The sequence below is a fragment of the Engraulis encrasicolus genome, chromosome 5 (assembly GCF_034702125.1).
Source record: "Engraulis encrasicolus isolate BLACKSEA-1 chromosome 5, IST_EnEncr_1.0, whole genome shotgun sequence".
Taxonomy (NCBI): domain Eukaryota; kingdom Metazoa; phylum Chordata; class Actinopteri; order Clupeiformes; family Engraulidae; genus Engraulis; species Engraulis encrasicolus.
The window spans coordinates 14,707,226-14,734,638 of NC_085861.1; the positions used below are offsets into that span (position 1 = coordinate 14,707,226).

The following is a 27,413-nucleotide window of genomic DNA, read 5'->3' on the forward strand; positions in this document are numbered from 1 at the left end:
TTGCACCATGCTGCCCTTAGAACCTTAGAACTTCAGACACTCGCACCATGCTGCCCTTAGAACCTTAGAACTTCAGACACTCGCACCATGCTGCCCTTAGAACCTTAGAACTTCAGACACTTGCACCATGCTGCCCTTAGAACCTTAGAACTTCAGACACTTGCACCATGGTGACCCGATCCTTCTTAGATCTCAGGGTCTCCAGATAGACAAGTGCAAGTCATACTATCAGACATTCGGACAAGACCGGCCATTCCTCTCATTTTCTGCTTTTACTTTTTTTCCTTCATCTTTTCCTTCACCCTTTCTGTCTGTCATCTGTCAGCCTGCCTGTATACCTCTCTTCTTTCCAGCTCTCTCTCTCTACCTCTCCTCATTTGATCTTTTTTTCCCTTCATCCTGTCAGTCTGTCCATCCATCTGTCTCACTCCCTCTTCATCTCCCTCTCACTGTCACTCCATCAGCCACTCTTTCCCCACCCCACCCCACCCCATCCAACCCCACCCTAATCCTTTCCTTCCCCAGTCCTCCCTGTCACTCCCTCAGCCACCCGTTCCAACCCCACCCCACCCCATCCCATCCCACGCCACCCCACACCACCCCACCCCACCCCACCCCATCCCACCCCACCCCATCCCACCCCACACCATCCCACGCCACCCCACCCAAGCCGGCCCCATCCTTATCGTTCCCTTCCCAGTCCTCTTCCTCTTCACTCTCTCCAACTCATTTTCATTCCGGTCCTCTCCCTCATGCTCTCCGTTCGCATCCATACTTACTCCATAATACTAAGGGCTCTCCTCTTCTCTCCTTGCTCACCATATCGACATATATTTGCTCTGTGCAGGACCGTATTAAGCCAATGTGGTGCCCCCGGTCACTATAACTGACTGGTGCTCCTTTTCTAAACATTTTTGTCAAGTTTTTGTCTTAGTTTAGTTTAGTTTAGTTTAATTAGTTTAGTCCAACAGGGACCATGCACAATAGTCATTTTTTACATGAGTAAAAAGACGGCTTGTGCCAGATTATAGATAATAGCTCATTTCCATCTGTAGTCCTTGTGGTGCCCCCTCACTGGTCAAAAATGCTTGGTGCCCCTGGGCACTGTGCCACTGGCCCTTATGGATAATCCGTCTCTGGCTCTGTGCTGAGGAGATCTCCCTCTCGTGCTCTCCGTTCACATCCGTACTTACTCTATATAATACTGGGTCAGCCGTGGCCTTGTGGTTAGAGAGTTGGTCTTTCAGTCTAGGGGTTGCCGGTTCAAATCCCCTCTGACCTCTCCCTACACCTCCATCCATGGCTGAAATGCCCAAGCAAGGCACCTAACCCCACTTTGTTCCAGGGTCTGTAACCAATACCCTGAAAAATAATAGTTGTAAGTTGCTTTGAACAAAACTAAAGCGTCAGCTAAGTGAAATGTAATGTAATGTAATACTATGACTCTCCTCTCCTCTCCTCGCCCACCATATCGACATATCTCTGCTCCCTCTGTGCTGTGGAGATTTACTGCGGATTCAGCCTGCCCTGCCCTGCCCTGCCCTGCCATCTGTACCCTGCCCTGTGTGGGAGAGAGATTGATTGTTGACAGGGATACGCAATTAAGGGGATTTGCGTCGCACACAATACATCATCCTCTAGACCTCTATGGAGGGATTAAAGTTACATTCTTTTGTGGAAAGCTGCCATTATTAGAGAGACCAACAGCCGTTGATGACACTTAGCCAGGATTGCATGGCATGATTTAGCATATTTTAATAATTCCCTGGAAAGAACCTAAAAGGCCTGGGGTGCATTTCTAGAAAGCATAGTTGCTAAGTATGTTAGCTACTTTGTTGGTTGCAATGCAATTTCCAATTGGGAACTACTGAAGTTGCTAACTGCTAACAACTACGCTTTCCAGAAATGCACCCCTGAGCAGCACTGAAAACATAATTTGGTATGACAGTGAATTCATCGTCATAATGTTAGGTCAGACATTGGGGTTAACAGTCCAAATATCTTTATTTTTGCTTCATAACTCCACTTTATTCTACATTTTTCTGTTTGTGTGTGGAGATTTCTAATGGAAGGCTGATGCCATGCAGGCCTCTCTGAAGTGAGTAGGTGGTTGTGATATCACATTAATTGCGCTGTCAGCTCACCCTAGTGAGGAAAACCAATAAACATGATTTCATTCAAGCTCACCAGTGTGTGTGTAGGAGCTTTTATGGCTGACTGCTATCAAACAGTTTGAAACCTTCAGTATACAGTAAGTCCCCAATAGCAAATGCAAAGGTTGACTTTAGCTGATCTTTTATTTTCTGAAGTAAGCGAAAATGTGGTTGTTTAACCCCTTAAGGCACGGCTTTATAAAGTCATTGTTACCAGTATGGTAATGACCAATTCGTGGTGCATTACTAAAGGGCCTGTGTTGTGTCATAGTATTGTAGTGCTATGGTAGTTACATTTCTATGTCTATTACAGCGTGCCTCAGGAGGTACGGCGCGCATTAAGGGGCTACGTCTGCTTGAGGCGTGTTTCAGTCAGGCACTCTGGGGATCTCTCTGCCCCTGTAGCTCTTCATTTGCTAGAGTAAGCCTTATATTCATACTTGCCAAGATGCTTTCCTCAGTTGCCTAAAATCTGATGGTTCAGGTTTGTATGAAGTGTGTGTGCTTCAGACAGTCAGGGGGATCTCTCTGGAGATCTCTCTGCCCCCGTGACCCTCGACTGAAGGGGTCCTGTGAAGTTCACAGCGTTCTATTCAGAGGGGTTCTAGATCCCCAGGAGCATTCATCCTGAGGTGATAATCGTACCGCGGTTCACCTCGCACCACCTTGCATCACCTCAGGGCCACAGGCTCCATGCTTCAGGGCTCCTTGCACTTTGCATTGCAACGCTCCAGCAGGCAGTGCAGGTTTCAAGACGTTTCATCACATCAGTTTGGAAATCCATCAAATCCACCTGGCACATAGGCCTTGAGGGGGCCTTCGCTTCACTTCCATAGCTACATACATACCATGATTTATTTAAAAGCAGGTCTCTAGGCCCTGCTGTGGCCATCCTGTAGGGCACTCCTTTACCATGCGGCTGACCCGGGTTCGATTCCCAGCCCGGGTCCTTTGACGACCCCTCCCCATCTCTCTCCCACTCATTTCCTGTCCTACTCTTCACTGTACAGTCCTAATAAAGTTGAAAATATATATATATATATTTAAAAGCTGGTCTGCATAAGACACAGGTTTCTGCCGTGACCACACCCCACCACAGACGAATGGCAGCCCGAATGGCACATCAGATATGTGTCACCGTGCATGGAGTTGAAAATCCATACTTAGAGGAGTTATTTTAGTGACACTGTCCCCCATTGTCCGGCAGAAATAACTGTGCGGCCGGAGACAAAAGGGCCACTGTTAAGAAAACATTAACATGCAGATTCTCTGGTGTTTTGTTGCACCATTCCTCCCAGTACAGTATAGGCTATTGTCTTACTGGGAGAGCTGGCCTGGGCCGCTTGCTTGGCCTAGTGGTTGGGGGCAGTGTTGCCAGATGTGTCTGATCAAATCCCGCCCCAAAAGGTTCTCAAAAATGCACCAAAATGCGCTAAATTCCACCCAATATCAACAAATTACATTGATCTCTATGGGCACAAAACAGCAGGGGAAAAAAACGCCAAATGGCCATTTTTTCCCGTTTTTACCCGCAGACGGCCATCCCAAGCAGCTCAATTGGGTGGGTAGCCGCCCAATCTGGCAACACTGTTTGGGGGACTCAAACCCAGTGGCCTGGGCCGGGTGGAGGCGAGCAGCTCCACGGCTGTATGTCCCTCTACTAGTACACACTGGGTGCCTGACATATGGGATGGGCAGGGCAGCGTGGACAAATGGAAATTATAACTGTTGATGCACTTGCTTTTCACAGAATTACAAATAGAAATAATTGAAGTGTTCAGATGCAAAACCCCCTAACTCCATTTCTGAAGACCTGCACTTCTATATTTTTAGAGAACCCCGTTGTGGGTTTGGTTTACATTCATGTACTTGATAATACATGTAAATAGTTATATTACATAAATAAAATGAAAAAATATGCAATTTTTATAGCTTTGTATTAAATAAAAATGAATTAGGATTATTTTCTGAAATGGCACTTAGGGGGTTTTGCATCTGAACTCTTCAATTATTGTTGCACTCCTGTACGCATATTGTTCCTTCAACAATTCCCTCAACACAGGATGAAGAGAGTTAGACAGCCATCTTCTGAGTAAATGCATAAACATCTACGCAAATGCCTATCTTTTGCATCTCTAAATACTTTATAGGTAATGTACTGTACTGTATCCGGGGTTAAGGGTTAGAACCCATGTGAACATTCCATGGGATAAAGTGAGTCATCACTCTCATGGAAGATGCTGAAGTGCTGTTCAACAAGCTAAACCATAAAACTTTCCTCTGATGCTGTGTGTGTGTGCGTGTGTGTGTGTGTGTGTGTGTGTGTGTGTGTGTGTGTGTGTGTGTGTGTGTGTGTGTGTGTGTGTGTGTGTGTGTGTGTGTGTGTGTGTGTGCGTGCCTGCGTGCGTGCGTGCGTGCATATGGCGTGTGTGTGTGAGAGAGAGTGTGTGTGTGTGTGTGTGAGCACTGCACTCAGCAGGCTAGGGGGCACGGACTTGACAAACAGCCTTATTGTGTGTGAGTGACCAGTGCCCTTACTGTGTGTGCCAATGTGTCCCAACGCTGAGGGGCCCCAATAGATAACCCTTGTTGTTGTTTGTGCGCATGCGCAGGGGATGCAGATGTGAACCAGAACAATGACCACCCCTCCAAGCGGCCGGCGGTGACTGACTCCTCGGGAGCGGAGGCTAGCGAGGAGGTCTGGAGCGACGCCAGCGCAGCTGACCCCAACGACGACACGCCCCGCCCCCACTTGGTCCGCCTCTTCTCTCGCGATGCCCCGGGCCGCGAGGACAACACCTTCAAAGATCGCCCTTCGGAGTCCGACGAGCTACAGACCATTCAGGAGCACAGCGCAGCTGGTACGGAGAGCGGCTCGGAGTGAGCGACCGGAGAACGAAAAAATTACCCCCCAAAATAACGGCAGGACGTAGACTTGTTAGCGCCAGTCCACCCTTGTACGCTTTTCGCACTCTTTTTTCCCTTCCCTAGCCAAAAGCTAACTTTCTGAGAGATCCCCCGATCTCTGTTATTCCGTTTCGTGAACAAATCCACAAATCTACCAATCAGCAAACATGAGTTCAAAGCAGAGTCCCGGCGTCCTGGACCAAATTGGAAAATTCTTCGGCGGGGACAAGAAGAAGAAGAGCAAGGTGAGGAAAACGTTGGAGCTTAAAATGTGGACCAGAGACAAAAAGAAATGTTTTAGCTTATCCGGTTTTACTGTTTCATTTTGAGGGGATTTCTATTATGATTTTCATTTTATATTTCATTCGTACTCATTGGAGTGTTGGTACGATGGAAGGAAATGCAATGAGTAATCTGACGTTAACTTTAGTCCTGTGTTTTTTGTTTTATTCCTCTTTCTTTTTTGTATTTGTACGTAAGTGTATGACAAGCTCATGAGATCACTTTTAATGTTTTGTGATAAATGGTACAAAATTTACGCTCGGTGCAGATTCAAGGGATTTGGACTAGTAATATCAAATAGTTTTGTTGGTTGAATATAAAGTATTAATTGCTGGTGGTTTATGGTATACTACTTTGAAATCTGACTTTTAAGCGAAACTAATGATTAAAAATGTATTTAAATACAGTAAATATTGGTACGGCTGTGAGGTCTGATTCCACAATGAGTATACAGTATAATGGCTCTTGTGTTTGGGGTCTCATGGTTGGTGGGTGCAATGCTATACTAGAGGCCATTGTTCTCCTTGGAATACGCTGTTCAATGAATCTCTCTGAGGAAAGTTTGTACATGGAGACTTTGTGCAGTAGGGGAGATGCAGTAAATGCCTTTGTTTGTTTCATTTGTTGTTGTCGTCTCGGTTGGTGTTACAGCTGACATATTTTATTTTGACAGCTCAGATATTATTGCAGTTGTCTGGCTTATAGTGTAACCACTGATGAGAGATAAAAAGATAGATATTATAAAGAGTGGCAAGCCACTGATGAGATATAGAGATAGATATTATAATGAGTGGTACAGTAAGCTGCTTAATGTACTCCAGTTACTGGAGAGCCTTTACAGGGCAGTGTGTTAATGACTGACCTAAACTATTGCCATTTGTGGTACGGTACAGTAAGTCTGAAGATCCTTGGAAATAGCATACTGGTGTTTTACATTCCTTTAAGAGGTCAAAGTAATACAATTTAATTGAAGTTAATAGCAAAAGAAAATTCTGCAAAACAATCTCTATTCTTCATCCAATCTGAATGCATAGTCTCGCTTTCCAGTCAACTGTTCCTTTTGAGCATGTTCCATTCACTGCCAATTTTCCAATAGGGTACTCTTTTTCCCATCCTTTGCCATTGCAATGTACTTTTAATCTGTCAATGCATAGGCCAACTTCTGCAGAGAGAAAGGGTGACACTCTTGACTGTCTCTACCAGGGTGGTCATATGCAAACTCTTAATGTAAGCCATACTAGGTCCAAGTAAAAGCCTGTGCAATGATATTTTCAGCGAAACAGACAGCATGAAAACGTGAAAATAGACATATATTGTTTACCGCATACTGTATGTTAGAAGGTACATGGTAGATCACAAACTCGAATGAAATACGCACTTACAAATTCTATAGATTAACAGTTTGTAGTCTCTGGGTTCACATATACAATTGGTCACCACAGCACCCGGAAGCTGGGTCAGATATTGTGTTTGAGTATATGGGACTGTTGCCGCTCTGCATCACTTAAAGTGAAAGTCTTGTTTTTTAGTCATGACATTGAATTGTTATGGAATTCCTAAAGTAGTATATGAAATAGCCCATTATGGAAATAGACAAGTTCCCGCCAAAGCATGTTTATTTACAAAATTTCAGTGTTCTCTTGGTTGGCTTAACCAAACAGGTTTGGGGGTGTGGGTAGCTACCCAATCACATAACTTCGCTGGCATTTTGGAAGACGAAATAGGAAGTTGGATACTTTTTTATTTTTCAGCTAAAATTGGGAATAACATGCATTTAGCGACTGCATAGTTAGTGTTTGTCAGCTTTCTGTGTTCTGATAATTAATGTACAAATTCCAAAATACCGAATTGACGCTTTACATATGACAACAGGAAAACTAACAGACGGCAGTGTTAACTTTTTGAAGGTAGCAAGGCCTGACAAATCGATCCAGATGTGACAGATGGGTGGGGCACTGGGCATTACGAACAGTTTATACAACAGTCAAGGGCAATGTAAAATTTAAAAAATCATAAAAGTAAATGAAACATGCTTGAATCAGATGGTGCAACATATAATTGCACGAGTCTTTTTAAATGTATAGTCACATTCAAAATCAGAACATTCAAGGATGTGTAGACTCAAGTCCAAATGAACTCAACTTGTTATTAAGTTCAAGTCTTTTAACTTCCAATAATATTGAATTAGATAATAACATTTTCTTTTTAACTTTTCAATTATTTTTTGTCTACTTTGACCTCTTTGATGTACAGTGGTATTTATATAGAAACTGGTCTTCATGGCAGTGAATGAATTTAATAAACCACTAGTACAAAGTCATGGTATCAATATACGTACGGTACTTTAGGGAAGTTTGTTGATCCACATTGCCTTCTAATGTTCTCAGCTGTGCTAAATGCTAACCTAACTCCCAGAGTTCGCTATGAGAGTCGTGAGGTCTGACAGGGTGCGGTTGTTAGCATTCCATGCACATGCTGGCTGTTGGTATCCTGCCTACATGGTCACATGATGAGACAGATGCCAACTAATTCACGCCCCATTATAAGAGATGAGATGATTTTAAAGTTGAATTAACACTTTCTCAATGAACATAGGGAAGCTTGTGATCGTGTAGCTTCTAATGTTTTCTACCGTCTCGACAATATGCAATTTCCCGAGCCTTATCCTAATAGCCCACTAGAGGGCTAAGAGGACAACTGATCAGTTTTCAAGCCTTTGAAGCCCCTGACTAAAGTTAGGTCAGTGGAAACCCCTAATTGTTTTTACAGTACCGTTACATAGCACCGCCCATGTTAGCTTACACCAGCGCACTAGTGTTTAACCCACGTTAGCACATGAACAAATACCTCACTCTGTCAATGTCCCATCCCATAGTTACACATGGTATTAGACTTCTTAATTTCATAGAACAAGATGGAGTGACACCTTCAAGGTTGTATTCAAGTTCACCGTTAGTAAAAAATCTCTTTGCTAGTTTATTCTTCACTCTAAGTGACGTATTTGCTGTTCCCACCAAAGGTATGCCTTTCTTGATTTCCAGCCAAATTGGAAAACCTTTATGTTTGCAGTATTTAATAAGCCAATGTGCAACTGCAGTCATTGCTGTCATTGTCACATGTATTGTTGTACAAGATCAAAAGCCTAATTTGCAATGCACAGACTTCATCTCATAGGCTTTGCTGCCTGGAGGAAATAGCCACTGGCCAAATGACTATTGTGTTATGAATCCAACTGCTGATATTTCTTTTTTTTGTATTTGGTTTCATTTTTTTTTCTACAGACATTCCTTTAAAATCAAACCTTTTTGATAGGATATTGCATTATTTCCCATTATTTGCGCTATTCTTCATTCCAGATTATATTGTAGGTACCTGATTCATTCCTCTGCTTGTAGGGCAGATTCCTTTGGGATTACTGTGTGTTGAAAGTACACTTTTGACTTTTTGTTGGTTCCGTGGTATTTTACTTCTATGTGAACTATCCCATTTGCTCCTGAAACAACTCCCAGAGGAAATGTTATGTCTGTACGGGACTAAAGAGCGCACACTTACAGTATATTGCATTGCTGTGAGACAGAAAGGGTTCATTGTCACTGGAAAATATTTCTCAACATTTGAAAACCCTCAAGATTTTTTTTTTCTGTTAAACCGTTGCGAACAAAGTAGACTCCCTACAGTCAGTATGTGTTTACACAGTCAAAGGAATGACCAAATGAAGTGCTTCTCAGGATCCCAAGCTGGACTGTCATGTTGTTTTTGTGCTGTGTCGTTTGGCTGGCCTGCTCTCTCTGCCTTCCTTGGCCAAACGGGGGAGGACATGAGATGTTTAAGTAATGTCAATTCATACTGTTTGCTGTACTGTAGCCTGCCTCCTACACAGTTCACAGTTGCACAGTGGCAGGGGGAATGCGTTAGTTACACTGAGCATTGAGCCCACAGCCCATCAGTATCCCAATGGGGAATTAAGATCTTGAGTAAATGCATACAGTTCAATGGTTCACATTGTTGACTTAGTGCTTTTTTTTGAAAAATGGGATCAATGCTCTAAAAATGAATTGGTTTGTTCCATGTTCTAATCTCACAGAAAGATTGGGAAAATTAATTTGCGACATATATTAATTTGTGACTACTGCAGTTCTGTGTCAGTTTCTGAGCCACAAGCTTTGTGAAACTCGTCTCAGGTTTCATGTTTCTAATCTTCTAACTTTGTCAGGAAATGTGTTTATGTGTGAGCGAATGGCGTTGATCCCAATGGGAGTGTGTCCCCTTTGTAATGCTTTACAAAACAAAATTACAACGCTTGTGACAGTTTGTATTATCCACATTAGTAAGCTGTTTCCATCCCTGATCCTCTTCTAAGCTTTTGGATAGCAGCTTGATTAAAATATTTTAACAACTGCACCAACAGTATTGTCCTAATTATTGCTTTTATCTCCGTTGCTTCAATGTTTTTGTTTGTTTGCTTGTTTGTTTGTGTTTTCATTAATCCCGCAAGACTAGAATGTTGTCAGCTCATGTTTTCTTTTTTATGAGTCCCTAACAAGTGTGTGAATGTATAATCAGGTTGGTGGAAAGGCCGTCCGAACAACAGAAGTCAATATGAACTGAAATCATCCAATTGACTGAGATCATTGCTGCTAAACAGACTCCATAGAATAAGAATGGAGTTGTGTCATGCTACAGTATGCTACTACTGTATTACACAATAAATATTGCTACAGTAACTGGAGCTGCATAAGGACAGATCAGATTCAGATCAAGAACGAACAGCCCCAAGGTGGGTGTTGGCCACTGGTTGCTGAGCTTTTGCCTCGCCATGGTTTTTCACTCGTTTAAAGGTGCACTGAGTAATATTTTAGTACTTCATCTCCAGAATTCACGAATTAATACAAGTAAATATTGGTTTATTATGTAATATACTCATGAAAAGATCAAATTTGGCAATAGGCAGCACAGTTTCAATGACCAGCACAGTTGCAATACCTACTCTGGCCACAATCTTACACAGTGCACCTTTAACTTACCGTAATGATTTCATATTGACTTCTTAGGACTGCTTTTCTTTGAGGATTGAAGTGTTGTAGAAGGGCTGTTTTCATCAGTAGGCCGTATGGTTTTTGATTTATCTTCAGTTGATTCATTAATTTCCTGTTCCTCTCACTGCACTCAGTTGTATTGGAACATCAGGGTAACACAATGCTAATAGATACTTGGGTGAAGAGATATGTTTGTCTAATGGCTCTCAAGGGAGAAGAAAGGAAAACAGTTGCATTTTTCAAACACATTCTCCAGTTGTATTGACTATAGCCCTTGTCAGGAATATTAAGAACCCTTTTAATGAAAAAGTCTTATCATGGAGAAAGCTATTGATTTTTTTCCCATCACAAAGTCATTGTTACCAGCAACTTTTGTAATTCAATGAATATCCTTCAAAGGGTTTTTAGACAATGAGCCAGCCAGTGTAAATTAGAATATTTTTCAACATTTCCCTCTCCAGTAAACAACTCCTGAGGTGATTCTGAGGTTACACTAAAAGTTGGAATACTAATGTCTTTCAACATTCCCTTGTTGGATATGATATCAGCCTTCTCTTTCATTAAAATGTAAAAAAACAAGGAAACAAAAAAATCGCTTATACCAAAGAACATCTTTTTGTCCTTTCAATGAAGATTGAATATTTCATGTTGATGTGCCATGCTTAATACGAACTAGTCGTCACACTATAGGTAGGAAAAGATTGGACAGTCTGAGTAAATGATTATTGTTATTAGACGTACCTGTAAGAGCAGGCGGTGTGGGCTAGATTTTCATACTTTACTTTTACATCCCTACCATAGTAACAGTTCCACTTCAAGGTCATATGCTTGTTCCCCTTTTTCATTGCTGCCATTGACGTCACGTTATAGTCAAATCAGGCAGATTCACATAGTGCCTCATGGGGTAAAAAACGTAATACCTCACACTAATACAAATGTAATGAAGTGTGAGAGTATTGTATTGGGTAAATGCCAAGTATAAAAAAGTGATGGGGTACAAAATGTTGGACTGCACAAATGCACAAATTTCTCTCTCTCTCTCTCTCTCTCTCTCTCTCTCTCTCTCTCTCGCTCTCGCTCTCGCTCTCGATCTCGCTCTCTCTCTCTCTCTCTCTCTCTCTCTCTCTCTCTCTGCATTGTGAGCAGTCCAGTAGCTTAACAGAAGTTTTGCTTTCAGACAACTCTGGAATACAGATAAGTAATGACCAGATTATTGACGTGTAGACTCCTGCACATCCATTCACAGCTGCAGCCAAGCAGTTATCAACATACATAATTTACATTCGAATGAAGTAATGCCTTGGCTCAGAAACTCAGAAACATCCAGCATTTCACCTGGGCCCTCAGAGCACCGTAGAGGTCTGTGGAAGTGAGTAGACAGCTGAGAGGGGGAGTGCTCAGTTGCCATTGGGAGGCATTAGTCTATTTTATTTTTTAATACTAAGGGGGGCGTTGGGACGCTTATGATTGGGTTTGGCATTGGCAGGCTTATGATGAGGCCCAGGGGGCGTTCATTCAAAACAGGTTGAGAACCACTGCTCTATGGTATACCAAAGAATTGTCTTGAAGAGGAAGATACACTCTCAGAAACAAAGGTAGAGAACTTGTCGCTGTGGCAGTACCTTCAAGGGGAGTACCATTGTGTCGCTTGATTGGTACCCCAAAAATGAGGTGCATTCAGTTTCTTGCAATGTTGATTGATGTGCATCTGTCACCTCTTTTTTGAGGTACCACCCAAGCAACGCAATGGTACTCCTCGTGAGGGTACTGCCACAGCGACGAGTTCTGTACCTTTATTTATGAGAGTGACTCCAAACTCTGCCAACCCAATGCAAAGGAGTGTGCTCAAGTCCGGTCTCCTAAAAGGGGGCGTTGTCCCTCCCTTCTTCTTCTCTTTCTGTGGTGTTTGATGGCGGCTTGCACAAGATTTGCGCTACTGGAACTCCATTTATTCTCAACCATAAGACGCCAAAGGTCCCCTAACGGAAGGGGCATTCACCTGACATCACATGGATCCCGGAAAAGTACGAGCCTGAAGTATCTTACTCTACTACAGGCGTCACCAACGTTGTGCCCGCGGGCGCCAGGTAGCCCTCCAGGAGCTTCTGAGGTGCCCACCAAGGATGTTCAAAAGCATTAACAACAACAATATTTTAGTCACAGTTCATGTTTTTCTCTTAATTTAAATATGAGAGTTTTTCTTTATAACCTATAAACAAATTATCATTTAATCATAGTGTGATTTTGGAATGATGTCAAGACATCAGTAGAGGATTTTGAACAAACAAGTAGCCCTGGGGTAGTTCTCACTAGCCCTCAGTAGCCCTTGGTAGCCCTCAGTAGCCCTTGGTAGCCCTGAGACCCAGAAAGGTTGGGGACCCCTGCTCTACTACTACTATTCTTTGGCTATACTGCACACTGCTCTTATCTCTAAGGGGTGTATCCAGCGCCATGACAAGTGACTCATCCTCCTCATTTTATCGAACTCACAGGAGTCGTATCCAGCAGCCGTATCCATTTAACAGTGTATCTTGCAGGTTTGTAAGCCCACTGTGAGAGGAATAGCATGTAGCCATATAGGTGCTGATGGGTGATAGTCAGAGAGGCCGACAAGGGGGGACAAAGGGGTCAGCTGTCCCGGGCCCAGTGAGATGGGGGGCCCATAATTGGGCCTTCATTATATTGAATGTATTGGGTGGGGGGCCCTTTCAGAAGACTTTGTCCTGGGCCCAGCCAAAGCTGTCAGCAGTCCTGGTGATAGTTAGCCGGGGCTGCCTCTTCAGTACCCCTCACCTGGCCTGTCACAAGCAGGCAAGCAAACAAGGTAATTGCTCAGGGCCACAAGCTTGGGGGGGTGGAGGGTGTTGGCTGGCAATGACCGGTTATTGAAATAACAGCAATGGCAACTTTTTTGGCAGTGTAGCAGCCGCCTCCCTAAATTCATTGATCGAAAAGTGCAATTATATTTTTTGATATTGAAATCTATCTCGAGGGGCCCCTCCCCAATAATTTGAAGAGGGGGAAAAGGGGGGGCCTTAAGTTCCTTTTTGCCTAGGGCCCCCAGATACATTGAAACGGCCTTCACCAGTGATATCAAATATTGATCATTTCTCAACCGTTTCCCTGCTCCCCCTGACTTCAGAGCAGAGCTCAGAGACTTCCTATGTAGGTTGATGATGAGCTGTGCAAGCAATCAGGTTTCTGGGAAAAGGTGCCAACCCCCATCTCCAACTCCCCCCCCCACCTGACAGACAAGAGGTAGAGCTAGAAAAACCCTGGTGCAGAAAGTAAAAATCCTGCCACATTTTCGCTACAGCCAAATCAATGAACCAGCTGATCCTAATCATCACATCCCCTAATAGGGCCAGGTTAATGAGCTGATAAGCGAAATCGTCTGTGCTGAGAGAGGAAGGAAAGGAAAGCCTATGCAGGACTTAAACTCTGCGTATTTCCCTCTGCCTAGTTCTAGAGGTTGGGGTGCATAGCACACATCCACAAAACAATTATCCAGGTGCCAGACAGAAGTAGTAGACAGTGTGATGAAGTGGTCTGCACACGGGACCACTTCATATGCGGACTACTTCATCACAACCTTCAGCCTACCGACATAAAGTTCCAGGACTTTTCCATGGTTTTCCTGGACCATGACAAATAATTTTACTCACCACATTTCTGACATCCATTGGTTTTTAGTTGTTTTTTTTCCTTTACTTTTTTGTACTCAGAGTTTGTCTCTTGAAGCCTTTATGGTTTGTTTCAACTTTTACAGAGATGAACACACATATGCACGAACGCACACACACACACACACACACACACACACACACACACACACACACACACACACACACACACACACACACACACACACACACACACACACACACACACACACACACACACACACACACACACACACACACACAGATCTTCAAGATAGCCTACCTTCCCGGTCCACAGTTTCCAAACATGGTCGTGTTGATGGATATCTTGTGGTGTCCCTCTGCTGTCCTATTGGCTTCCCATTGACACATGGTGTGTTCCCCATTTGTCAAAAAAAAGAGAAAAGGTCGCCATTGAAAGACCCCAATTTGTCTCCAGCCACAACCAGGGCCGCTGACAGATTTCGCTGGGCCTAGGACAATCCAGGTCATCTGAAAGGGCCCCCTACCCAATGCATAGTACAATGTAATGGGCCCCCTCCCTCCCTCCCTTGGCCCGGGACAACATACCCGTTTGTCCCCCCGCTGTCGGCAGGCCTGGCCACAACCGCAGTAATGGATCCCTCTTCTCCATTACGGTGAGTAACTACCGCAATCAGACTGGGCATGATCCCCAATGACACCACCGTGCACTGGGTCCGGATCACAGCCAAAGGCACTCGGATGGATCAACCCTCATAACAGGAACGCGTAGTAGAGAGCATAGTCTGTCCTCCAGGGCCGGCGTTGGGCATAGGCCAACAAGGTGGACGCCTAGGGCGCCAAATTTGGTTGGGGGCACCCGAAAGTCCCTCTGAATTACAAAACATCAGGTGAAATAAAACATTAAACTTGACACATTGACAATTATTGTTGATTCACATGAAGTGTATGAAGGTAGATCAGCTGTACTCGAGCAGATTTACAATGCTATGTTTAGGCCTAGATAACAAGTTCTAGATGCACGAAAAGGAAAGGAGGTGTCCGCCTAGGACACCAGATTTGACTAGAATCGTCCCTGCTGTCCTCTAACTGAGGACATGTGTCTTGTATGACATTTAGGGCAAACGAAAAGGACCCACTATTGATTTCATGCCCTTACTGTAATGTGAAACATCCTCAAATAGTATCAAGCATCCTCTCAGCGAACATCTTGAAATATCAATCTTTTTTTTTCCAATTGCTCACTGGGTATTTTTGTGGAATAGGTATAAAGTATATTTGGTGGAGACACGTTTCGACCAAAAAATAACCAATAATGGATATAGAACTCCTCTGGTTTCATGAAAATAGTCACTGTAAATTACAGTGACTATTTTCATGAGACCAGAGGAGTGCTATATCCATTATTGGTTATTTTTTGGTAATAGACAGTGAAGCAGGATATACCGTATCAACGGTAATAGACACCGGGGCAAAAAAATATCTGGGGAATAAAATCTGTGCCGCAAGTGGGTGCACGCCTCTACAGAGTCCGTTGCAAAGTACTGTAGATGGTATGTGTGAGCGAGAGGCAGAAATTGGACCATAAATTCAGGCATAACTGGAAGAAATGAGACTCCCTGGGACTTGGCTCATGCTGTAACTGGACTGAATGAGCTAAGAGCAGCTCTCGGGTAATTTTTTTTCTTTCTTTATCTTTTTCCTCCTCCCCCTCCTCCTTCTCCTTCTCCTCCTCCTCCTCCTTCTATTCTCCTTCTCTCAATCTTCCACCCTCTTCCTCTTCCCTCCCCTCCTCGTCATCCTCCTCTTCCTCCTCTTATTTATCCTTGTGCTGCCCTCCCCTCCACCTCCTCCTCCTCATCTTCCTCCTCCGCTACCTCTTCCTCTTCCTCTCTCCCCTAGTGGTAAGGTAATTACCATTATTCACCTCAACCTGCTCTCTTACCCCAACCAACCTCTCTTCCTCCTCCTCCACTTCCTCTTCCTCCTCCTCCACTTCCTCTTCCTCCTCCCCTTCCTTTACCTCTTCCTCCCTCCCCTCCTCTTCCTCCTCCTCTTCCTCCTCCTGCTCTTCTACCTCTTCCCCCTCGTCTTTCCACTTCCTCTTCCTCTACCTCCTCCTATTCATCATCCCCCTCCTCTACCTCTTCCTCCCTCCCCTCCTCTTCCTCCTCCTCCTCTCTGCCCTCCTCTTCCTCCATTTCTACCTCCTCCTCCTCGTCCTCCTCTTCCTCCTCTTCTAGTACCTCTTCCCCCTCACCTTTCCCTTCCTCTTCCTCCTCCTCCTCCTCTCTCCCCTCCTCTTCCTCCACCTCCTCCTCTTCATTCTCATCTTCCTCCTCGTCTTCCTCTTCTTCTACCTCTTCCTCCACCCCCTCCTCTACTCTCCCTCTTCCTCTGTCCCCCGGTGCCGTGCGGTGGTGAAGTAATCACGGTAATTCAACCTAACCTGCCCCCTGGCTCCTCCTTGTGACATTATCAGGGCCTTGATAAAGGCCCATGGAGCTCATAAAGGGCTGAGTGGCTATTCAGGCAGAACAAATGATGTGTGCTTCAAAACCTCACGCTTCACCGTGCAGCTTGTGCCGGAGAATGACCAAAATAGCACCGCAAATAATGGACGCCACCGTGGCTGTGGCTGTGGTGTGGCGGGCACTGATTTGAGCTGGTTTTAGGATAGGAGTCGCTAGGTCTATTGTGGGTGTCTTTTTATGTGTTTATGTGTGTGTGCCCATTAGCACGGATGTGGACATGGTTAAAATAACAAGTCCATGTTAGTCTGCACATATACAGTAGTCTACTGTAGGCCTTGTATACATATTTTGTGTACCGTACGTATATCTGTTGCGTGTTCATGTATGTGAGGGACTATAAAGGAATAGGTGAAACTTAGATTTAGTTTGACTTGTGTGCCATGCATAAGGTAGCCTTGTGTACAGTGGGTTATATCAGATAAGGTATTACGGTATCTATAGCCTACTCCCGCCTACCCCCAAGCTGTGTGTATTTGTTTTTTTTTTATCCCAAATGTTTCTCTTAGGGCTTTTAATCATTCAATTGTGAGATCTATTAATTTAGTAATTACACAATTAATTATGTGTGTACAAGTGAGAGTGTGGCAAAGACGAGAGCTCTTCAGCCTAACTCCCTAACTCCCACGAACACAGGTACATTTCATTATCTTGTGCCCATGTTATTCACATCATCTAGATTTGCTAGCATACCTAAAGTATCACACATTTTCACTGGTAGCAGAATATCATCTTCAGTTTGCCACATCCAAAAGTCAACATTGTTCTCAGGAAAACAGAGTGTTGGAGAAAGCCAGAAATGAGCAATGGAGGATGACAGGCATTGCCTGGGTCTTGCCCGACCACCAGTTACGCGCAGCTTCATGAGCCAGGTCTGGGAGACTGTAGCAGGATTCCATTTCTCCAGTCAAAAAATAATCGGAGCATTTATTGCTTCATATCAATAATGTGAGCTGCCATTGATATTGAAGCAATAAATGCTCTGATTATTTTTCGACTGGAGAAATGTAATGCTGCAGTCTCCCAGACCTCCGTGTGTGTTTGAGCTCCACCATGGGTCTCCAGAGCTACACACTCACAGAGGTCTGGTAGGAACCAGTCTATGACAGACAGGCCTTAGGCCTACCGTGAATGTACCGCCATCTTTGCTAGAGACCCAGGGGGGCTCTTGCTGTGAAAAACATTTTTTTTTTCAAATAACAATTGATCGTTTGCTTGTAAACAATGGATTCCTTCATTCAGTGTCCAGGGAAACTGTATCCCCCCACCCTGGACGGACCATTAAGAAGCGGGACAGGCGGCAACACTAACAGTGCTTGATGGTTGTGTACTATGTGTGATGTCCTGATGTCCTTTACCCCCGGCAGGGCTCCTTCCGTGGTCTGTCCTCCTCCCCCGCGCGACCTGCCGCTTCCTCTCGTCGCAAGGGGGATGAGAACGCGGTGGTGCACTTCTTCAGAACCATCGTGAGTATGATATTATCCACCACATTACATTGCATTCATTCATACCTTTACATTGGTCCAGGTAAAGACACTCAAGGTTACAATTTTTACTTTTTATTTGGCTACAGTGCCTACGTGTTTCGGCCCTTATGGTAGCCAAATAAAAAGTAAAAAATGTAACCTTGAGCGCCTCAGAATTTCTCTACCTGGACCAACTTTGAGCACTAATGAGCACCAAGGGAAAAGGGGAAAAACCCAGAAGCACTCCGATTTCCGGTTTGTGTTCAATACCTTTACATTACCTTACACTTAGCTGACGCTTTTATCCAAAGCGACTTAGAGTCACTGGGGCAGTGTGGGTTTGGGTGCCTTGCTCAAGGAGTAAGGAGTGGAAAGCTGGGATTTGAACCTCCAACCCTCTGATCTAAAGCCCATCTCCTTAACCACTAGGCTGCGGCAGCCCTTTAGCCTACACTTTACACTACACATTAAACTTAGCTGACGCTTATCCGTAGCGACTTTATAGTTATTTTACAGGGTATCACAGGGTTAGGCTACAGTCTCTGGGGTAATGTGGAGTTAGGTGGCTTGCTCAAGGGCACTTCAGCCATGAATGGTAGTGTGCGGAGAGATAAGGGTGGGATTCAAACCTGTAACTCTCAGGATCTGAAGATCACCTCCCTAATCACTAGTCCACAGCTGCCCACACCTACAATCCCTTTTCATCTCAACACATACTATATCGTTCAACTACTCATCTAATAACTGGATTATGCTATGGCAAAAAAGTTATATGAACTACTGAACATCAAGGTGGGATCAGTACAAGATTTGTTTCCTTACACGTTGTCATTCCTTGACAATCGATCATTTGCTACCACACATACTATACATGTGTATGAGGTTCTTGTAACCTGTAGCCTTGGGGCCCCAGGCCATCTTAATTTGGCCCAGCATGTTCCATTTATTTCCCTAGCCTAATGCATAGTACCTTGAGGGCAGTCATGGGTGAGCGGTTAGGGCGTCAGACTTGCATCCCAGAGGTTGCCGGTTCGACTCCCGACCCGCCAGGTTGGTGGGGGGAGTAATCAACCAGTGCTCTCCCCCATCCTCCTCCATGACTGAGGTACCCTGAGCATGGTACCGTCCCACCGCACTGCTCCCCATGGGGCGCCACTGAGGGCTGCCCCCTTGCACGAGTGAGGCATAAATGCAATTTCGTTGTGTGCAGTGTGCAGTGTTCACTTGTGTGCTGTGGAGTGCTGTGTCACAATGACAATGGGAGTTGGAGTTTCCCAATGGGCTTTCACTTTCACTAATACCTCTCTCTCCCTCTCCCTCTCCATGCAGGTCTCTCCTGCCCCACCCAAGTCTAAGGTAAGTCTCCATCACCTCCCAAAACTGCTCTCTACATTCTCTTCACTTTGCTGAATCTTTAAACTTGCAGCCTCTTGCCTTTGTTCTGAAACTATGTAAACTATACTGAGTAATCATTCTTTCTTCTCGCCCACAAATGTTTTTAACTTGTTTTTAGACACTGACTCAAGCACCGGTGACCTCTTGTGCTCTCTCTTAACAACATGAAGGGTCTTTTCTATTTCATTCTATTCTGTTCTGTTCTGTTCTGTTCTGTTCTATTCTATTTTTTCTTCTATTCTATTCTATTCTATTCTATTCTATTCTATTCTATTCTATTCTATTCTATTCTATTCTATTCTATTCTGATCTGTTCTGCTCTGATCTTTTCTATTCTTTTCTATATTCTATTCTTTTCTATTCTATTCCAGTCTGTGTTGCCTGTGTTGTTCTCTGTTTCTGCTCTTTCCTCCTTCTGCCATGTCCCTCCCCTCCCTCCTTTCTGTCTTGCTCGTATTTATCTCTCCATTTCCTCCCCTCTTCTATCCAGTGGAGAGGACTTACTGCCAAATTAGGACTGGTAGGTGGTACAAAACAGTGCCATACAGTGTAGCCCTCAGCATCAATTAGCCAACCCGACTAAAGGCTGTGGATTACTGTGCTTTGCTGCCGTGTCGCCTTGCAATGGTGTTGTGGGAACGTCTGTCTGTGTTCAGCATATGGCCAATAACATGCAAAACACCTGCTATGGCGCTAGGGCCCGTCTGCGCAGTGGTCCATGTCCAATCCTTGTCGTCTTTATTGTGGCTTTGAAGTGGCTGTCTGTCTCTGTGTTTCTGCTGTCTCTTGCAATTCCCCCATCCGTCTCTTCATGTCCTTGTGGCTTCATCTTTTCCTGAGTTTGCTTTCTTTTCCCTTTAGCTGTCGTTTGGTTTGGCTTGTTAATTATTTAGCAATATTCTGAAGAAGGTTAGCTGTTATGTAGGAGATACAGTAGGCTAAGGGCCTAAGGGGTTTAGAGAGAAGACACAAGGAGGCGTCTCATGCAAGAGTATAGTTGGTGTCGATCTCATCTTGTAATACAGGTGTTTTTTCATCCTAGTCGATCAAATTTAACAGTTGTGTCAGTTATAGGTGGAGAGGGGTTTGTGAGGTACGATAAATTCTTCGCCTGGTCTCTTAGATCAGAATGCCCTACTCTGTGAAGGGTTTTGATAATGCACACCAACACAGAGAAACATTCTACAAGTGGCAAGACCACGTAGGGGGTACAGTTTGGAAGTGCAGTGGTTAGCAATCATATAGTATGCCTTCTCTGCAGGGCTCTAAATTAACTTTTCACCAGCCACAATGGCTAATAGATGCTAATCTTAATAGCCAAAGACACACTCCCTAATGGGTCAAAAGTGCTAGTAAGTTGATCTTTTCCAGCAGCCAAACTGAAATTTTACCAGCACTTGGCTGGTTGGCAGGTGTGTTAATTTAGTTTGTAGTGAGAGTGTAGATTAATTTGCAGTGTTACTTTTAGATCACTGTGATGCATTCCTCCTAGATTTTCCGAGACACTTACAGTCAGACTATTGCCAACTTGCCTCCTGGTCATTTATCAGAAAGTTTTATGGCCAGTTGGCTGACAAAAAAACCCCAACATTTAGTGCTGGGAGCTGACGGAGAATCAATTTCACTGCACTGCAACGCAATGTTTCACATCTTCTCCTCTGCGGGTGAGAGGGGGGAGGGGGCCCAGATTTAGGTCTGTGTCTTGACCAGTTGTGGCTTATCACTGGTCTTCCTCTCCACCAACACAGGCCGACCCCAAAGCCAAGAAAGGCCAAGCAGCGGGGGGCACGGGGACGCTGACCAGGATCTTCAAAACGGTAAAACGAACGGGGCTCAAAACACAGCCCTGGGTTTATTTTTGATTGAATTCGATTCAGTTTGATTTGACACAATTTGGTTCCAGTCAATTAACCAGAATTGGCTTTGCATACAAACCTACAGTATCACTGAACATGTAGGTGTAGTTGGCCAACAGAGTTGCCAATTGCCTGAGTGGAATTCCTGACCTTGCAAGGGTACTTGGACAATATTACTGATTCTGATTCAGATGTTCTATTGTTGTTTTTCAATTTTCAAATTTGATAAGGAGCCAACAAAAGTTCATAATTTTTTGTATGTGCTAAGAAAAAGCGGTGTCCCTCTAAATTGTTTTTTCTTTTCTGTCTCCAACACTAAGCAATGATATCGAGCATATCATCACCATCACGAATGAGTGAGGTATATCAGTCCAGGAAAAAAAACAAAACTCTGCATTTGACATTGAACTTCCCCTATGCATGTCAATCCATCTTCCCGACTGAGTGACTAAGATCAAAGTTATTCTGGCCTATGGCCGTGTGTGCAAACGTTATAAATAGCGAGAGACAGGCAGAGAGCAAAAATGATAAATCATTCACTTTAATCTAGAGAAGATCTAGAGAAAAAGAAAGAGTGGAAAGTAAAGAGTCCAAGGGGTCTATGAATCCAAATGAGGTAGGCTACGGTGTACCCCCAGCCTTCACCGTCTCGAAAGTCTGTCATCAATGTCACCCAGGTGGCGGCAGCTTTTCATAGTGTATGCACTAGCTGTTTCCAACCGCCTGCAATGCTGTGATGATCCAGGGGGTAAGAGAACATTAATGGTATCCATTCACAGAGCTTTGCTAACTACGCAATGCCACTGATAGTCACCCCGCGTTGCGAGGGTGGCGGTGGCTCCATCGCGCTTGTCTGCCTGTGGTTCATAGCACTGCGCACCCCAGACCACGCTGCATGCTTTCAGCCCAGATAAAAGCCCTTCCTAGCCTGCATTAGCAAGCTGCGACCTATGAAGCTATGCCGTCATGAATGAATGCATGCATACACACACACACACAAACACACACACACACACACACTCACACTCTTTTTTATTATGTGAATAGTGGATGTAGGTATAATCAAAAAGCCTTCTTGCACATTTGCACGCCCGCACGCAAGCGCGCGCATACAGTGACATGCACACACAGACGCAGAGATGCACACAGACACACACACACACACACACACACACACACACACACACACACACACACACACACACACACACACACACACACACACACACACACACACACACACACACACACACACACACACACACACACACACACACACTGCTCTCCCGAGCCCACAGATCCCATATCAGTGGTACGGAGCCTGAGAGACATCAGGGTTTAAGAGGAAAAGGAAAAATTGCCTGAAAGTTACTGAATTGTCCTCAAAACCCAGACAAAGTCCTGTTCAAACAGTGTATCGCTGTAGTACTGTGCCACAGACATCATCAAACCCGCTGGTGTGTTTACACAATGTACCCTCCCAAGAAAAGTTCCATTTTCAATTTCCGAAATCAAACACCCAAGTATGGAGCCGGCTGGCCATATACTGTAACAGAAATGGCTTCAGCTCACGGCTTTATTCATTTATTTCATTTCATTTATTAGCCTATTTGACAGGGGCCATTTACAAGACAGTTCTGGTACCAGAGTTAGCTATAAAGCAGAGGTCCGCACTCTCTGAGTGCATTTCTAGTTTACATTGGTGGTCCTGTGGTTGTATCGGTTGTTTCTGTTCAGAGAGGAATGGTTTATGTAGCCTATATCCATCAGGCATCTATAGGTTGGCCTACTGTATTTGTCTTCCCACTCTGTACTCCTAACATGAACCCATGAACACTGTATGCAGGTTCCAATTCACTTCCAAATGTGTTATTCAGAGTTCAGCAGTTGCTTGCGCGTGCCCTTGATTAAGTAGTTGGGGTTTGTTTACGTCATTCCTCTTGCGTCATGCTGGCGGTGCCAAGTTCCTTGGCATCCTGGACATGCGCCTGCATTCGCAAAGGATATAGTGGACTGGCCATCTGGCATAGCGGGCATTTCCCGGTGGGCCCCGCACCCTTGTGGGCCCCTATTTTCAGAAATGTAAAAAAAAAGAAAAAAATTAAGGGGCCCCTCTAAGCCAAAAGTGCCCGGGTCCATTTTCTCCCCCTGTCCAGCCCTGCAGAGGATGCAGTGGGTTTTCATTATCCTATCACAGATGCATCGAATTTAATTAGCCCACAGAGAGTGATAAATAAATACATCACTCCATGACTATTCACGAGGACCACAGCACCCCTAAATAAAGTTCACAAACAGTAATGGAATCCCACTTCATTTGATTTTATGAGGGCAATAACAGAGATGCTAGCATCTTCATCCCCCACGCTGTCACCGACACCATTCGCCAGTCATCCCATGTGGACAAAAAATGTAAAACATCTGCGGTTCACGAGCTGCTTTTGATCTGGCACAGCCTTTTGTCTCCGGTTTGCTTGGAACTCCATCCGATTCCTCCCCTGTGGGGACTCGGTTGCGTTGTCATTATTCAGGCCCTAGTTTCTCCTTCTTCACCGTATATCGGTTGTATGGCTGCATCTCCAAGGCAGCAACAGGAATAGCTTAAAGCTAAGACAGCTTTTTCTTAGTCCCTTTGTGCTGAGGAGATTTGGAAGGTTTGTACAGTATGGATTATCTTAATTCCCGCCGTTTCTCCAGGAGATTGCACTCATTTGTATAAGCTTGGCTTTGTTGCCATCGCCTCCCTTCCTTCCCCCGCCTAGCCTATAGATGTGAAATCTATTCAGAGGGAAGAAAGCGTAGGCTATGCCGCCTGTTTCCAACACGAGATAAAATTAGTTCAGAAATAATGAATAACTTGGGCTGGGTAAGTTGGCAGCCAACACAGGATTTTGTCTGGCTCTTGAGTCACTAATTGTTTCCATTATTCACCGCAGATTTTCACTTCATTTTCACTCAGATATTTGTGGAGTGATGTAGAAAACATGCCTTATTCAACACAAGAGACAAACATAAACAAAAACATTAATTACACATATTAATTATACATATTCATCAACAAATACACAATAGTTATACATATTCACGGATAATTTAAACACTACTTTAAATAAAACAAGATGGTAAACAACCTCACAGTTTTGCATCTTTTCCACTGCCGTTTTTTTGGAAGGCCTACAGCTCGACACAGCTCGACACAGCGCCACTTGGCCGCCACTTTCTGCTTTACTATTGAGCTGTGGTGTGCCTATTAGAAAAGCAAAAAGTGGTGGCTGAGTCTTGCTTTGTCGAGCCATAGGCCTACCAGAAAACCGGCAGTGGAAAAGAGGCATTTCACAAATCAAATACAGTACAAACAGTAAAATGCACACAGCTTCACAAATCACATACAGTACAAACCGTAAAAAGCCCACAGCTTTTCGTAAGTGCACACTGAAATGACAGCATGGAAGTGACTTGAGTGCTTTGATATTCTCAGCAGGTGGTAGGCTACTGTAGCTATTACAATGGGGAAACCCACACTGTGATTAATAGTCTGCCCTGGCACTCACTACTCATTCCGGGTCTCATTTGTTTCCTCTCTCTCTTGCTTTGCAGAGTGGAAGCAGGTCCGCATCGCCAGCCAAGCGCTGATGAGGTTCCCTACACCTCCGACCGCGAAAGAAGGGAACAGAAGATGGGGTGAAAAAACAGAGGTGGAAAGGAGGAGATGAAAAAAAATGGAAGAAAAAAAAACAAATGCAAAAGAAAACCTGGATCTCTCTCCTGAAGTCGCCTGGCAGTTACCCCTCTGGCCCCGCACATCTGTCTAATGCACTAACCTCAGCAGCACATCGGCTATCGCCTTCCTGATGGCCCGAGGCAACACAATCTGTGCCTTTCTAGCCCCCCAAAACGTTGGCTACCCTCCTTCTACGCAGCCTTCCAGTTTTGTCAAGTTCCATTTACTGTATTTGTAGTCCCCACCAGTTGAGTCGCGCCATCCAGCACGTACAGTAGCCTATGTCTTCTCAGTCAAGCCTCCTCCCCCCCCCGACCTCATATGTCTTTGGCCTGCAAGTGTTTTTTTTGTTTTGTTTTTTTCTTTTTGTCTGATTGTCATGAATGTAATAACATCGTAACCACAGCAACAGACTGGGCCTGACTTGGGCAGGTTCAAGATAACCGTCTAGCTACAGACCTTCAGTGTGCCTTAGGTCCAGCTCTGATTGTGTGTGTGTGTGTGAATGTGTGTTTTTTTTTTAAATGTCATTGAGTCTTGTTGCACCTGTCTGTGTGTTTCCCCTGTCTTTATATAATCAAGTACAGCTTACTTAAAGTCATGTTTGAAGCCATAGATATGCAGTTACATTACATGTGTTGTGTGAGGCACTACAGGCTTCCTTATTATTCATGTGCTGATGTACTGTATAAGGACGTTGTGCATTCTATCTATCAAGATCCACTCTGTCTCGTCTTGTGCATGTGTGTACTCCTCCTGTGTTTCCCAAATGAAAAGCTTTGACTGGGCAAGAGTTGTTGTAATTGTCTCTTTTGAACGCTACCTAAACACTATAACTTTTGAACAGATTTCTATCTTTGTTGCATTATTGATTGATGAGTTTTTAACAATAAATGGGTATAGTTATCCTTTCCTAACAATTTCACTCTGTTTGATTGAATTAAACAAAACAAATATGGGGATAATTTAGAAAATAAAAAGCAAAAAATAAAAACTTAAAATCTAACGTTCCTGGAATAAACTCTGTAACGGAGGTTCCTTTTCTGAATTGCACTGCCTACCCTGATGGTCCGCAACACTGCCTGATCTATATCCTGCCAGTATGGCGAACAGGATGTGACATCACTGTGCTAGTGTGGACACTTTTCACCCTTCCCCTCTTGTCATGTCTTGTGTCTCTTCAATCTCGTCTTCATGTAGAGTCTACAATGAAACTAACCAATAGAGACACATTATATTTTCAATGTATCCTTAAGGAAATGAAGGAAAGATAAAACAATGAACCGTAACAGATTATTCTCCATAATAACCAAAGGGATACGAATGTAAACAAAGAGGCTTCATCTGGTATATCAATATACAACATCTTACCACCACTCTACTATTGAGTATCACAAGAAAGCAAGCAAGGGTAATAAATTAAGAAGATATACCTGTAGGTGGTGAGAAAGTGACTAAAATCTCAAGTTAATTGTGTGTGCTTTTCCATATGTTCATCCTCACAAGAAAACTACTCTGACCTTCAGTGTGCATATGTGTGGGGTTCTAGGTGTAAATTAAGTGTGTGTTGTGTTGTGTTGTGTTGTGGTGTGTGTGTGTGTGTGTGTGTGCACGTTTGTGTGTGTGCGTGTGCGTGTGCGTGTGCGTGTGTGTTAATTTCTGCCAGGACCAAACCAGTGAATGTCAATTAAACCCATTGAGGCCTTCCTTATTACTTGTACCTGTCATGAAGTCGTGTACGACTACGGTCTCTTAACGTGATGTGAATAAAGTTTTTAAAAAGGGAAAAAAAAGTTAACTTTCAAGAAATGTAGGACAGGTTTTTGTCTCTGCCTCATTTGTGTCCCTCAGGAGAGAACTGTACCACCCGTCTCTAATCAGCATCGGCAAAACCAGGGGCCCCAATTAAATGAATAGAGCCCTGCTGTGAATCAACCCTGGACAGACAACGTAGATAAAAACAAGTGGTGGGTTTCAGGGCGAGACTGGGACCAAAATGGTCCGGGCGGTTTTGAAGTGAAGTGAAAGTGTAAAGTGAAAGTTTTGCATGGTCCCCTCTAAGGTGCTGATTCCACGTAGGCCAGAAATTTTGAAATGAGGATATGTCTTTCTCCCGTTTACATTGGTTTCGGCCTTCCGTTTCCACGCAAACAGAGTTTTACAACCCACATATCAAAAATCCTGCTTTAAAAAATATCCCATTTAGGGGACTAAAACGCACCTGTTACAATGGAGTTTTTATTGTTGTCCACATGTTGCATTTCCACCGAAACAAGAGGGAAAAAAATCTTTAACATTTAAAAATATCTAGCTACGTGGAAACGGCACCTAAATTACGAGCCAGACTCTATAGGCGCATTCAGGCCGACTGAGAGTCGTGCCGGTGCCCGTTCCCGCACCTAATCGAACCGGTCGTCGTGTT

At 44.1% G+C, this 27,413-nt stretch overlaps 2 protein-coding genes across 4 annotated transcripts in view; both read left to right on the forward strand.

The window, feature by feature from the left end:
* The window catches only part of LOC134449010 (myelin basic protein-like), an 84,084-nt gene extending 79,047 nt beyond the window's left edge, over positions 1-5,037 (forward strand). Inside the window, exon 4 of the mRNA XM_063198742.1 lies at positions 4,766-5,037. Coding sequence (XP_063054812.1) covers positions 4,766-5,037 — 272 coding nt within the window. The remainder of the gene's footprint in view (positions 1-4,765) is intronic.
* Positions 4,977-25,911, forward strand: LOC134449011 (myelin basic protein-like). Of its 3 annotated transcripts, none has more exons than XM_063198745.1 (5): positions 4,977-5,305; positions 17,921-18,019; positions 19,349-19,375; positions 19,905-19,934; positions 24,868-25,911. In XM_063198745.1, exons 1-5 carry the CDS (start codon positions 5,228-5,230, stop codon positions 24,901-24,903), a joined length of 270 nt encoding a protein of 89 aa, XP_063054815.1. In that variant the 5' UTR covers positions 4,977-5,227; the 3' UTR covers positions 24,904-25,911. The 3 variants fall into 3 exon arrangements, with proteins under 3 accessions (XP_063054815.1, XP_063054814.1, XP_063054816.1); XM_063198744.1 differs by lacking the exon at positions 19,905-19,934 and adding an exon at positions 21,163-21,231; XM_063198746.1 differs by lacking the exon at positions 19,905-19,934.
* The last annotated feature ends 1,502 nt before the right edge of the window (positions 25,912-27,413 follow it).